The sequence below is a fragment of the Mastigoproctus giganteus genome, chromosome 5 (assembly GCF_048544385.1).
Source record: "Mastigoproctus giganteus isolate SK-2022 chromosome 5, ASM4854438v1, whole genome shotgun sequence".
Lineage (NCBI taxonomy): Eukaryota > Metazoa > Arthropoda > Arachnida > Uropygi > Thelyphonidae > Mastigoproctus > Mastigoproctus giganteus.
Window position 1 is genome coordinate 118,912,177 of NC_143579.1, and position 15,262 is coordinate 118,927,438.

The following is a 15,262-nucleotide window of genomic DNA, read 5'->3' on the forward strand; positions in this document are numbered from 1 at the left end:
TTTTTCAGTCGCATCAACACAGCTTCTGTTCTTTTTCCTTCCTTGAGTAAAACCAAACTGTTTCCCTGAAATTAGAATATTCTGTTCATTACAATAGTTTATCCTACCTGTCAGCATTCTCCTGTAGACCTTACCCAAACCAAGCAATAGGATAATTGGTCCATATGAACTTGGATAATTTCTAGATTTCTCTGGTGAATTTAACAATTTTTTTTATAGGACAATCCTTCCATGGTGCAGGAAACATGCCCTCCTTCAAACATGCATTGTATATACCTAAAAGACGGTTTGGCCATTTTACCTACATTCATGTTATCACTTCACCCTCAATCAAATCCATACCTGGGCATTTCCCCAATCTTATTCTTCCAATTGACTAATTGACTACTCTAATTAATTCTTCCATTGTGAAGAGCTTCTAGCTTTCCCCATTAAGATACTTTTCACTGATATGATCCCAAACAATCAGAGCCTTTTATGAGGCGTCAGAGTATATCTGAAGATCTTGTACATCAGTTGAGGACAGCCAGCATATAGTTGCCAAATATTTTGCTCATCAGAGAGCATTATACCATGGATGAAAGCTGTTATCAAAAGTCAGTGTGCACAATGTCCAAGTAGATTGTTTTACCTCTGGATCTCAGTTAATGTCATCACAACATGTACTACTTGTTTAATGTTTGCAGATCTATCTGGAATGGGACATGATATCACCAAGGGGGATCTTTGTGTGTGTTCGATGCAGAGTGTGAGGACATCAGGCATCAAATCAGCATTGTTGTGGGCCTCTATGAGGGCTTGAAGAACATTGAGGGCCTATCAAGCTCTCAGCTGCCAACCCACAAAACAATGTGCTGGTCCCACAGGAGCTAGTTGTTGCAAGTGACTCTACTGTTAAGGAAATGGAAAATATATTGTGCAAAAAGGACAGGTGGATTACAGACCAGGGTATGTCTGTAAGCAGGGTCGGTGCTAGGGATGCATGCCACAGGCGCTGCCTAAAATAAGCCCTGCTAGATGCATTACTGTATATATATGTGTGTTAAGATACAATATAAATTAAGTGCCGTTACAAAGTTTTGCCTCAAGCACCACAAACGCAGCCCTACCTGACAGGGGCAAAAGTTTATGCGTTGTAGAGCAGAACAAAATGCAGAAGGAATATTTTCTTATGGGTTTAAGTAATTAACTATATAATATCGTTGTAGATATACCATAGTTTACCCATAAATTTGAACTACGTATGTAGTGTAAAAGGCATCGTTTTTGTATCTCATATTGTGGGTGCCTTCACCAACGTGATAGCTGGTATTGCACTACTTCAAATAAATAATGCTTCTCTAGTAGAGAAGACTACTGTTATTTATTTTCGGTGGATACCACCACCCAGATGATTGTTTCGAAGCTAGTTGTGAATTTAATGTGAAAAAAAAAAAAAAAAAAAACCATTGGACCAGATCTATTAAACCAAACAAATGAATTATTTTTTAAAGCTAGTTGGCTTCGTCAGCATTGAGTTGGCTGGTACCCTGGTAATGCAACATGCCATCACAGTTGCAAAGTTATTTCCACAATATGAGAGATGCCAAATGGTGTATACATAATAATGTATTAGAAGACGAAATGCACAAGGCATAATTTCTTATGGGTTTAGGTTATATCCACTGAAAATAAATATCAGTAGTCTTCTCTACTACAGAAGCATTACTTACTTGAAGTAGTGCAATACCAGCTATCTCATTATGAAGGCACTCACAATATGAGATACAATTAAAATGATGCCTTTTACACTACATACATAGTTCAAATTTATGGATAAACTATGGTGTATCTACACCGATATTATTTAGTTAATGACCTAAATCAATAAGAAATTATGCCTTGTGCATTTCGTCTTCTAATACATTATTATTTATACACCATTTGGCATCTCTCTATTGTGGAAATAACTTTGCAACTGTGATGGTATGTTGCATTACCAGGGTACCGGCCAACTCACTGCTGACGAAGTCAACTAGCTTCAAAAAATAATTCATTTGTTTGGTTTAACAAATGAACAAATGAAACAAAAAATAATTGTTTGGTTTAATAGATCTGGTCCAATGGGTTTTTTTTTTCACATTAAATTTACAACTAGCTTCGAAACAATCGTCTGGGTGGTGGTATCCACCAAAAATAAATAACAGTAGTCTTCTCTACTAGAGAAGCATTATTTATTTGAAGTAGTGCAATACCAGCTGTCTTGTTGGTGAAGGCACCCACAATATGAGATACAAAAACGATGCCCTTTACACTACATACGTAGTTCAAATTTATGGTGTATCTACACCGATATTATACAGGTGATACCATTGTACATATTAGTACTAAAGACATTAAGGGTAGGAGATCTGCACACTTACTTAATAAGTATAGGCGATATTGGGAGAAAAAAAAAAAAAAAAAAGGTGAGTTACAATTAAATTTGAAAGTGTCTGCAATTCTATAATCCTTCTTATCTAGCAGACATGATAAGAGGGATTATATGACGACATTCTTGTCAATCACTTCGATCCTGGAGAAACTGTGCAAGGCTTGGAATAGAATTTTTCTGAATGTGTGCTTATTAACAGTTTTTCTGTGCTTATTAACAGGAGAGACTTCTAGAGGGATGAGATACATTAAATAGAAAGAGTGCAAGAATATTTACTGATGCTATCGAAGCAGTGTTACTTGGGTTGGAAAACAGATAGCATGGGGAGATACACAGACTAATATATTAACAATAGCTGCAGGCAGTGGTGAAAGTGTTTCTTACACTGCTTTTATTCGAATGAGAGTGAGAGGCAGCCTGGAAAGAAAGGTACTGGGGATTTCAATGACTGCTGGAAGTTATCTTGGAACAAGTACATTTTTAATAATAATAAAATTCTTTATTTACAAAATTTTATAAGGATACGATTCCTGTTACTGGCATCCAGAGGAATCTAACAATGTAACTGGAGACATTATATTTACTTACATACAAACTGCTAAAAAATAGAAAAACTGCAAATAGAATGCATAAAACATCCATAGAATAAATACAACATCCATATAATAGAAAGAACAAAAATATAATACATATAACATCCATAGAATATATAAATCATAGCGAATATATTGCTTTCTCCAGCATAAGATTAACCTAAATAGTTTTGATTATCGATAACTGCATTTGAACTGAATCTTCTAAGATATTGATGATGATACAGGGCTGTACTGTAGAGTACGACCCTGGCATAACTTGATAGACCAATTGAGCCAGCCTCGACATCTTTCATTTGGAGTCAGTTTTAGTTTTAATGACAGTTACAGGAATGGTGATGGCACGTGAATATGGATTTTCCCTTTTTCCCCTGTAGGCCAAAACATTGGACCATAGATTAAAATCAATGTCGGCAGAGCTCAGTGCGGTGATGATGCTGTTGGAAAAGTGCCTCTTGAAGGTCAACACCATCTGCAGGTTTGAGCAGAGTACTAGAGGGTTTCTGAGAGTTCCCAGATGTTGATGAAGTAATGAACTTTGGAGCACAGATGTGCCATTGTGAGCTTCTATGCATATGCCAAGTGCTGGGCTGGGTGTAGCTTAGATTTTTACAGAGCAGTGATCTTGATGTCATATAGGTAAGGAGAGCCCAACTGTCGGCCTAGTTGAGGACCCAGAATTGTAGACCCCCAAAGCATCTTCAGGTTGGACCAAGGAGCTGTGGACCAGATTTCAATACCATATCTGATAATTGAGCTGAAGTAGTATAAGAGAAATTTCCTGACTGTTTCTTTATTATGCGATCTACAGAGGTTGAGTTTCATACCCCAGAAGGCTTGTAGCGCTTTTGAGTGCAGTTTACAAGTCAAGTTTTTGTCCATTATCACCTCTAAAAATTTAAATGAATGAGTGGCAATGAGAAGATGCCCCACAATTGAGGGCTCCAGAGAGACTGTGGATTGAGGTCTGCTTGTGCTCTTGGTGAGATCTTATACTTTGATTTTTCTCAGTTTATTTTTAGCCCAAAATAGGCAGCATATTTACAGGAGGACAGATATTTGTTGAGGATAACAGACTTCAATAGATTCTTTACTGGGTCTGGTGAGGTGTTATTGGGGCTTGATAGATAGCATATGATATCATCGGCATAGGCCATAAATACAGGTATCTCATTCATTAGTGGTAGAAATATTGGCAAAAATAGCATAGCCACTTGGGGTATGCCGACTTCCACCTGCTTGGTGATGTAGTGATTCCCATGCTGAAAGGTGAGAAATCTTGTGGAGAGTAGATTTCTGGAGCTTAGCGACATTATCTGTGAAACCATAGTAGTTCTCCAGGAGGCACATGAGAGTAATCTGTATTTCGGATCCAGGAAGACAGCATGAAGAACAGAACCTTGTTCCCATGCCTGAAGGGTATTCAAGTTTAGAGCCTGTAGACATGTTATTGGTGATTGTGAGAGTGCATAGTGTGTGTGCTGAGGTCACTGGGAGAGAATCAGATTGGCAACCACTTTGAAAATGCACTTCTTTAGGCATTTGAGGAGAGGTGAGGAAATAGAAATTTGCCTGTAATCAGTAGCTGAGTTGGCGTTTTGCATATTTGGAACTGGAATGACTGTAAGTCAGCCAAGTGACTGGGACGACTCCCTGTTGTAGGATTCTGTTGTACAGCTCTTTCAGCTCCTTGCTGATTAAGTAAGAGGCGATTTTTAGACAAACAGCAGGAACAGAGTCACTTTCCATTGTTTTCTTATCAACCAGGGTGTTGATGGCCTTGATTAGCTCCTCTTCACATAGTGACACTTTAGTGAGGTAGTTAAGTTGTAGTGGGCACTGTCCCAGGGAAAGTCTGCTGATTCACTGTCTGTTTTGCAGAATCGAGTTATGCAAATGCTCCATTTGGCCAGGCTAACTGTCCACACGCTATCCTCTTCTCCATGAACTTGTTTGCTTGATTCTTGGATTTCTGGAAGGCTAGTGAATAAGCTGAGTATGATCTCTCTCTCTCTCTCTCTCTCTCTCTGAAGGTAGCCTCTTGAACTGAGCATGTAGTCATTGCTTTTCCTTAAATTGAAGCATAAGGGTGTTGGACCACCATGGTTTTGAGCATGGACCGATGACACATACTTTTGACATGGCCAAGAGACATCTTGCAATGAATGACAGCCATCTCTGAAACCAAAATGCTGCTTCCTCAATAATAATTTCACTAAGAGCTTTCCAGGGGTAGGAGCCTAAAGAGGTCAATTGACGTTTCAATTTTTAAGTATTTTGGATCATAGACAGCCTTCCTGATCATTTGAATTGGGATCGATTGATTACAGATTGTTAGATTCCTTTTGCCACAAGGATCAGAGATGCTTCAATTGGCCTGTGATTGGAGGTAAATGTCGAATAAATCCCTGTAATGTGGCTTCTCCAAGAGAGGGTGGTACAAAGATGCCATGGATGTTGAGATATGACAGATCCGAAATTAACCTATCAAGGTGCTTTGATGCAGATGGCAGAGGCAAGTTGAAGTCTCCAGAATTATCACTCTCTGGTTGCACTTGATTGAGGGCAAGAGCCAGGCAGAGAAGTTAATAATGCATTGATCTGTAACAGGTGGGGGTATAGAATGCGCATACTAGCAACTGGATTCCACAAATATACTTGCTTATACACCAACTGCATATCACCATTCTTCTCTTTCTTGGTGATTCCCTTCTCTCTTTCTCAGGGTAACTCGGGAATTTTTTTTTTTTTTTTTTGGCTGCTGCACTAGCCAAAAAAAAAAAAATATATATATATAGCTAATAAATAATAACTAATAAATAGCTAATTGCACCATATAGCTAATAATAATAACATGATGTCAATCAGATAAGGGATACAGAATTTGAATTGCCATGCAAATGCCAGGTTGGTGACTCACAAGCAAGACAAACATCCTCAGAAATTGTAAACAGCAACCTTAATACATTCTTTGAGTATGCTAAATTTTTTGGCCTGTCAGTCAACTCAGAGAAGTCAAGCTATCTCATCTTTACTCCAAGTCAGATGATGTCTGCTGATACTACATCATCCTTACTTCCGGAATTAGCTGGAAATGTTCTGACTCCCACAGACAGTGTCAAATTCCTAGGAGTAACCCTTATTGCGAATCACATCTATAAACATCAAATCCAAGCTCAGTATTCCAAAGCCTTGAGAGCATTCTGCAGAATGAAAATAGATTTGTGCAAAAACTCACAATAAACAAATAATCAAGAAATATCTCACAACCTATTTCAGTAGTGTGCTCTCCCATTCCATAGATGTATGGTCTGTTGCACCTCCCACCAGTCTCAAGAAACTATGGGGTCTCAAGTGGGCCAACTTATCGTCTCACCAGATCTACACTTTGCTCCAACCTTCAATAGACACCACAGAGCCCATGTACTAAAAATAAAGGCATTCCTTCATCTGTGCTCTTCTAAGCACGATTACATAAATATCTGGAACACAGCTCGTTGGCGTTTACTAGGAAGACACCTCCGTAATATCCCCTGCTTGTGCTCAAAGCTCCAGAGGTTACAGAGTTTCAATAGATACTTCCCAAATGTGTCCCTGGACACTCTCAAGTTGCTCAACATTGACATATCTTTCTGTATGCCAAGGACAGGTATGTAAGTGCCGCACCCAAGTATGCTGACGTCAAGTAGTCATGTGTGTTCTAATTCCTATCGATCCTCTTTTCTGATATGTCTGACTTGTTTTTACTGGATATTTTTTTCTCACTTATTTTTATTTATTTAGTTATTTTTCAACCATCACATTTTTTTATTTTAGCTTAATTTTATAATGCAGATGTACTTTGTATTTCTGTATTTAGTCACTTGTTATAGACAATGTATTATTAGATTCCTCTGGGTATGTCATCAAGTATATACAGGCTGGCCTCAATTAACGCAATTAATTCGTCCTGCGAGTACATTGCACAAAACAAAAATGCGTAAATCGAATATAATAATCAATAAGAAAAATTATAATTGGTGCTTGACCTTCAGGAATGTCCATAAAGAATTTTAAACAACTTTTTAACTATACACCATGTAAAAGATAATGAAAATAATTATAGAATTAAATGTTTATTGCATAAAACAGTGGTTCCCAAACCATGTGGCGCAGAATACTTTAAATTTTCAAGGGAAACACAGCGACACTCAACATCTGTCGGACACCGCACAAACTACTAGCTTGAGGTAGTTCACAGTTTCAACATTACTTATTAAGTTGTTTGGATTTAACTACTAAATAAACGGAACTGTTAGGTATTCCTTTTGGCCTAGGGGCACCATGAAAAAATTACTTCGACACTTAAGTGTGCCGTGAACCGAGAAAGTTTGGGAACCTCTGGCATAAAATACACAATGAAGAAACTATTTGTTATGGAAATATTTGAACAGATTCGTTTGAACAGTGTTAGCTTTCTTTTTTTCATCAATCAATTTCCAATAGCCAACAACAATCTTCTCTAGGCCATGGTGAAATAAATATCGCAGAGAACCTAAAATATTTCATCTACTTCTTTTACCATTATCTCCTTTGTGGTAACATTTTCATCTGGCTCATTTAAAAATAAAATTTTTTTTTGCATTTAAAAATTTGAATTTTTAAATGCAAGTCTGCAAGTGTTTATTAATGGGATACAAACAAGTAACATGTCTTCTTCTGATAGTTGATGGAACACACTGAGGCAGGCAGTGGGCAAATGCTTGTTTACTGCCTGCCTGACACACGGTAAACTTAGTGTGCGATTCAAATCTTTTTCAATCATCAAATAAAAATTATCTCGTTAAGTGGAAATTTGCATCATGTAAAGTGGTATAATTTTTTTAAAATAGTGGTAATTGAAAAATGCATTAATCGAACTAGCGTTATGCAAGGCCTGGCTGTATATGATTTAGTCAATAAAGAAACATTATTATTATAATATGGGGAGTACAATGTATACAGAAAGGACACTGTCAAAGTGTACTGGTTGCAGGCTCCAGGTTTTCCCCATTCACCACTAGGTCTTCTGTACTGGTATAAGCCATGCACCTGCAATGTGAGCATAGTGTTGAGTGCGTCTGTGTAATGTATTGTTTTGTTATGTTGCTGGCTGGAATTTAGCAGCCAGGAAAATAACACCAGGTTGGTGGTCCTACAAATTCCATCCTTGTCGCATGGAGGCATGCCAGTTTCTGTCTAAGATCTAATTGGGCTTTTCCAGAATTAGTACTAGAAAGACCACAAGGAAAATAGCAGAGTGAATGTGGGAGAGGGTGTTAGTGGTGTGTGGGAGGGGGGATAGAAAGAGAACAGTGGGGGATCAGATGGATCTGTAAGCTTGGTTGAGCTGTCTAATCAGCAATTTGTTCTCAATGCAATGACCCGAGGCACTGGCTCCATAAGTTATTACTGAGAGAACGACACAGTTGTAATATAGCACTGGGCTATGTCCCTTGAGTCCCCAGTCTCTTCTGGAGGGCCTAATCAGCTTGCCGGCATATTTTTTTTTTTTCACTTTTCTTTTTTTGAAGACTTATGTATGGGAAATAAAAGAAAGCTTGTCATTCATAAGTACTCCTAAATACTTGAAGGTACTTTGACACTTAATCTGTTAGTTGTTGTATTTAATTTGAAAGGATCTTCAAGTGTTTAGACTTCTTCAAGGAGCATTTGCCGAATCTTGGTGCCTGAGACAGTGAGTTTCTGGTTCGCATACCACTGCAAGAGGTCTTCAAGGATGTCATTTGCAGGGTCCTAAGAGTTGTTGCTGGAAATTTCCATAGATAACCACAGCAAGGCCAACCGCATGTGCAATTTTTAGCAGCGTTTTTTGGTGTTCCTTTGCAGCCATTTGTTAAAATCTATGTTCCATCAGATCAGGCCTAAGATTGAGCAAAAGGCATCTTATTGTTGGTCTTGAGAATGTATTTGTGTTTGCTCACACTATGAGATATCTGTTCTGAAGAAAGCTAGTCACGAGTTGATAGATTTAGACATCCCCCACCGCCCAGGGCACTTTGCCACCATATGATGTAAACGACCACTTTGAAGTCTACAGAGAGGCCAAGTTGTTGTTGGTGTTAGTGGCATCAAGTAGTGCTTCGATTGCATCATCAGTGCTCTTTCCCTTGGAGAAACCAAACTGGCTCACAGTATTCAGACCCCTAGCTTGATATGATGCTGTAAATCACCCTGTGATAAGTTTCTCCAAGACCTTGCCGGTTATGGAAAGGAGGGTGATTAGTCTGTATGAATCCGGTTTATCATGAGTATGAATTTAATCCGTTTTCCAGATCTTTGGAAAAACCCAATCACAAAAGCAAGCATCGTAGAGATTGATCACATTGCCTGGGGCAATGGACTAAAGTCTCTTTATGACCTCTGTCTCAATCAGATCTGGTCCTGGATATTTGCCCAATCTGGTTGTTTTCATAGTCAAAGTCAATTTCCTGACGTGAGAAGGGTACTTCTTCAGCTCTTTGTTGCTCTGGTTTGAGTGTTGCATTCCTGCTGTGCCTTTAGCCCAGGGGGGGGGTTAGTTGATTGCTGGAGCAAACTTCCATCTGTTGTTGTTGTGGAAGTTGATAGCTTAAATAAATTCAAGGAGGAACTGGACAAACTTTTAGAGGGAATGGATATGTGAAAATTTATTCATTTTTTTTTTTTTTTTGGGCTGATGCTACATAAGCTTGTATCACATGCCACTATTACTACAGTAGTCTTTCATGCACAACAGTATCAAAAACTTTCCTGAAATCCAAGTATATGATATCAAAATTATTTTTTTATCCAGTTCCTTTGTAACCACATCATAGTATCCGATCAAATTGTCTAACAAGACTTTCCCTTAACAAATCTGATGACTTTGAAGTACCCATTAAATCAAACAGGGACACAGCATAGGGTTATTGGAGTGATGGTGCCACTCAGACATAAGGGATGTGGAATTTGAATATTGTAAGTACTCTGATAATACAGAAGAAAAGAAAAATAAATACTTTTCTCTTCTTCTTCATAAGTGCGGAAGCAGTCCTAAACCAGACCATGGTAATCCCCCTGATACAGTACCCAACAAAGCCAATCAGTACAGTGGAGTCTATGTTTGCATAGTAGTGTTGAGTTATCGGCCTCTTTGCCCAGTGAGAAATGGGCCATCTATCATTATCATTCTAGACATTTAGTACTGATAAAAGAATCAGTAGTAAAAGAAAAAGATGAAAGAATACTGATAAAAAGAAATGTGAACAAAGAAAAAAATAAATCTGTCAACAACTGACTTCCGGGCACTCAGGATGCATATAAGGATCCATAGTCAAGAATGGTCATTAGTGTAGTATCTCAAACAGAGAGCTTTATGGTAACTGAAAAAAAGTTTCTAGCACCCCGGATTGGCCTAAAACTGAGGAACTAACTAAAATGTTGTCTATTTGAGTCTTTCCAGTTGTTGTGAATGACAAGGGTGGGAGAAGCCGTGTAGATGTCTCCCCACCATGCCGCCTCAACACTGGCTCTCTGAGTACCTCCTTGCCAGGACAACTCCAACTTTGAAAATTGTTAAACATACTTCTCGTCGCAAAATTTATAAATGACCTTTATAGAATTATTAACTAACTATTTAGCAACCTTTTTGTCACCAAAAGGAGAGTTACTTAGTACAAAGAAGCGTGCTATCGAAGTGCAAAAAAAAAAAATTTTTTTTTTTTATTTTTTTTTATTTTAACACAAAAAGTAAATGATAGATTTCATTCGAAATAGTTTTCCCTTGATTGAATAATGCACAGCTAATGTAATTTTTAGCTCCATTAGAAACGGAAATAGAGGGGGGGGGCATGAAAATGACTCACATTTTCCTGTCTGGTGCCACCATTTTTAATTTAAAAAATATTTTAAAATTATATCTTAACCTACTCGTTGAACTCTTTCCAACGGTGTATAATAAGCTATAGGTTGTCGGTAACTTTTTTATCCCCCCCCCACACTTCTCAGACAGATTTTGTCAACAACGATCAATATGTCGTTATGTTGGCCCACATGATGTACAAACCCATGCAAAATTTCAAGTCAATAGGTTGAGTTGTTCCAGAGATACAATGTCCATCCGTCTATACATCCAGACGGATGGACAGAGAGAGACAGACAACCGAGTGACATTATAAGGGTCCTTTGTTAGACTACGGATCAAGAACAAGAGAGAGACTTCGGTTATGCTGATTGCAGAATCTGGGAACTAGGCACCTGCATGGAAAACTGAAGTGTTTAAGACTTTGAATAGAATAAGTAAGCTAAATGTTGAGGGAATAGTTGTAATACATTCAGACAACTTGCATAAGGGGTTCAACTTTAAATTGAGGGAGGAAGGTTGCTGGTTAGATATGCTTTTAGCAGAGGGCAGTTTCAATAAATATATGGAGGAATTTGAAAAATTATTAGAGGGGATGGACAGTTAATATGGGAATTACTTATTATTATTATTTTTTTTTGTTTATTCTTATTTTATTTTTTGGCTGATACTATATAAGTATGTTTCCTTACATAATTTGCCAATACCAATAATACTACACAATTGTGCTAACCTGGTAGTTAGCATAATTATTTAAATTTAAGCCACAGAAAGCAAGCAGGAAAAACAGTGGTCCAAATCATATGTAATAATGGTATATATATGTAAAATAATTAGCTTTTTTGTATTAAATTATATCAAATTTCATAGTTTTGAATGCAATACAAGTGCATTTTGTATAAATTTTATATGTTCTATTTTTAGTTTATTTAGTCCATTCAAATTTAATTTTAGAATTAATGTTCATTCTATTAATGTCTCAAACAAATTAGACTCATTAGAATTAAACTGGAAATATCATTTAAAACAAAAGATGAACACCCTCAACAAACCTTTTTTAAAAGTAAAGACTGTTTGCTCGTCATTTTTTCTAAATCTTTGGCATCTTCATTGATACGTTCCTGGTAATCTCTCTCTTGGCTTTTCCAATGTTCCAGTTCCTTCTGAACATTTTTCTGTTCTGAATTCAACTTTTCTATCTTCTGATCCAATTCTAAAAGAAATCATATTACATATGCATAAACACACAAATAGAAAGTAAACTGTAAAAAAAAAAAAAAAAAAAGGAATACCTACTGAAAAAAAAAAGTGAAGGCTTCTTTTCCTCTTTCCGCACCCACCCCAATATATCGTATCCATTATTCTTATAGGCAAGCATCTTGCTCTGGTTCTGATCAATGATTCCATTTCTTAAACTGTTATAGGAGCCATACAATCTTTCAGTAGCTCACAACTGATAAATAATCAGGCTAATGAAGATAAATAAATGCTAAAAGCTACCAGTAGTCTTATCATTCTTCCTTTTGCAATGCTGTATTTTAACAATAAATTCTTACTGCAACGAATATTGTTTTAACGAAATTTTGGCACATAAAACTGAAAATATTTCTAGAACCCAGGTGACTTCCCTATTATGATTATTGCTTTGTTAGTCTCATTTGAGATGAAATAGTTCTAATGAAAATTCAGTAAAACAAATTACTTTCAAAGTCCACTTTGTGTGTACTTCAATGTACTGTTTTACAATGAAACAAATTTTATCAAAATTATGAATGGTGTAGCATAGCCAATGTAAATATGGTTATGGGAGCATTCAATTGAAGAAAAACATGAAAGTTTTAAAAAATGCAGCAAAAGAATTCCATATTACACTTACAGTAATGAGGAGCTAAATGAGTTTGTAATAACTGAAAGGAAAGTGCAAGACGAATTGTTGAAGATGGATATAAAAAAGGCAAATGGAGCAAGAGAATCTATCCAATTATATTAAAGGAGGCAGCAAAGGATATAAGTAAACCCTTAGACCTAATTATAAGAGCATCCTTGAATTCAGGGAATCCCTATGGACTGGAGAATTGCAAATGCATATCCCCAATTCATAAAGGGGGATAAAAAGGTGACATAAGTAACAGTAGTAGTAGTAGTAGAGGTATGTGATGCAAGAAAGCAAGCATATGAGCTTATGTAGCATCAGCCAAAAAAAAAAAAAAAAAAAATTTCACACATCCATTCCCTCTAAATGTTTGTCCAGTTCCTCCTTGAATTCATGTAAGCTATCAACTTCCACAACAACAGTTGGAAATTTGTTCCAGCAATCAACTACCTGCTGGCCAAAGGCAAATTTCCACAAATCTATTCTACAAATGTCTTTCCTAAATTTGAATTCATGCCCCCCAGGTTCATAATCTGAGCAAGTGGAAGAATCCCATCAGAATTGAGCGTGCTCAACCAGATATACACCTCAATCAGATCACCTCACAGGTGCTTAGCCTCCGGCCACTGCAATTTGCAGTACCTTAAGTGGAATTCTCTTACCTTTCTTGGTAAGAGAATTCCACTCACCAATCTTGTTGCCCAACTCTGTACAGATCAAGCAACAACATTCCTAAAGTTAATCCTCCATACCTGTATGCGGTACTCAATGCGAGGCCTGACTATTGCCTTATATTAAGGGATAATCACTTCCTTTTCCCTACTACCAAAATTCCTGTATATCATTGAATTTTGCAATTCAATTGGCACAGGCTGCCAGAGCACCCCATGACCTGCTCTAGCAACCTGTCTGCACTGCTCAGAAAACTTTATAACTGACTGCACAATTACTCCCAGGTATTTTTCATTTTTTACCACCCTAAGTGCAGTACCACACAGTTGGTACGTTTCTCTCGGGTTACTTTTACCCATATCCAGGACTTTACATTTACACAGACCTGTTTGCTTAACGTCTGTTCCAGGAAAAATAATGGAATCACACAGCATGAATTTGTCAAGTCTTATCTAATCAACCTAATTACCATGATGCACTGACCAAGGAACTGGATGCGAAAAATAATTTTGACATCACATACTTAGATTTCAGGAAGGCTTTTGATACTACTGCACATAAGTGATCACAATCTACCGATGTGGGATTTACTTAAAGATGTAACTACCATCAGGGTAAAGAGAAGGGTTTTTGTTTTTGTAAAGGTGACTACAGTGGTCTCAGAAAGTTTTTGAATTCTATACAGTGGGAGCAACTGATGATGTTAAAAACAGTGAAATCTAAATGGGAGGCCTTCAGAAAATTAATCTTGGAAGCTATTTGGTTTTTCGTACCAGCTAAGAAATACTGTTCAAGATTTAGGCCTAAATGGATGTCAGATGAACTAATGAGGCTCGTGGTAGAGAAGAAATATGCTTCAAATGCATATAAATTATGCAGGTGACACAGAAGCCTATGGCAGATATAAGCTAGTCTGTAATCAAGTCACAAAGGAGGTCAGGCAAGTGAAGGCTGATTATGAGAAATCCTTGGCAAATGATGCAAAGAAAAACAAAAAATTCTTTACTTATGTACACTCTAGAAGGAAGGGGATGAATCAGATTGGTGCACTTGATGTTGGTGGTTCGACTGTTGATGATCCTGCTTAGATAGCTGAAAAATGAATGAGGATTTTGCATCTACATTCATACATGAGGAATTCTGTAAGGAAGGGGAGGAAAGAAGTTTATTAACTCTAGCAGGAAGCTAAATGATTTTGTAATAACGGAGAGCAAAGTGGAGGAGAAATTGTTGAAGTTAAACATAAAATGGGCACCTGGGGCAGATGGAATCTATCCAGTTATATTGAATGAGGCAGCAAAGGAAGTAAGCAAACCCTTAGCCATAATTATGAGAGCATCCTTAGATTTGGGAGAGGTCCCCATGGGCTGGAGATGTGCAAATGTATCCCCAATTCACAAAGGGGGTTCTAAGGATGACAAAAATAACTATAGACCTGTTAGTTTAACTTCTGTCCTGGGGAAAATAATGGAGTCACTGGTAAAAGAAGTGAGGTAGGATCACCTAGACAAGACTGCAGTAATAGTTTAGACACAGCATGGGTTTGTTAAGAGAAAGTCTTGGCTGACTAATCTGAATGGATAATACGACGCGGTCACAAAATAACTGGATACAAAAAATAATTTTGATATCATATACTTGGATTTCAGGAAAGCTTTAGAATCTGTTGCACATGGAAAACTACCGTACAAATTGGAGCAGTATGGCATTAAGGGCAAGTTGCTGCAATGGATAATGGGACGGTTGAGTGGGAGCCGGCAGAGAGTGGTACTAAATGGATACTGCTCTACGTGGACTAATGTTATTAGTTGAGTCCCCCAGGGTTTGGTGCTGGGCCCATTGTTGTTTTG

General features: G+C 37.4%; 1 protein-coding gene across 2 annotated transcripts in view; it reads right to left on the bottom strand.

Moving 5' to 3' along the window:
- The window catches only part of SMC3 (structural maintenance of chromosomes 3), a 616,656-nt gene that overhangs the window by 110,914 nt on the left and 490,480 nt on the right, over positions 1-15,262 (bottom strand). For both annotated transcript variants that reach the window (XM_090374164.1, XM_090374163.1), the window contains exon 24: positions 11,920-12,080. In XM_090374164.1, the coding sequence (XP_090230290.1) occupies positions 11,920-12,080 (161 nt within the window). The remainder of the gene's footprint in view (positions 1-11,919; positions 12,081-15,262) is intronic.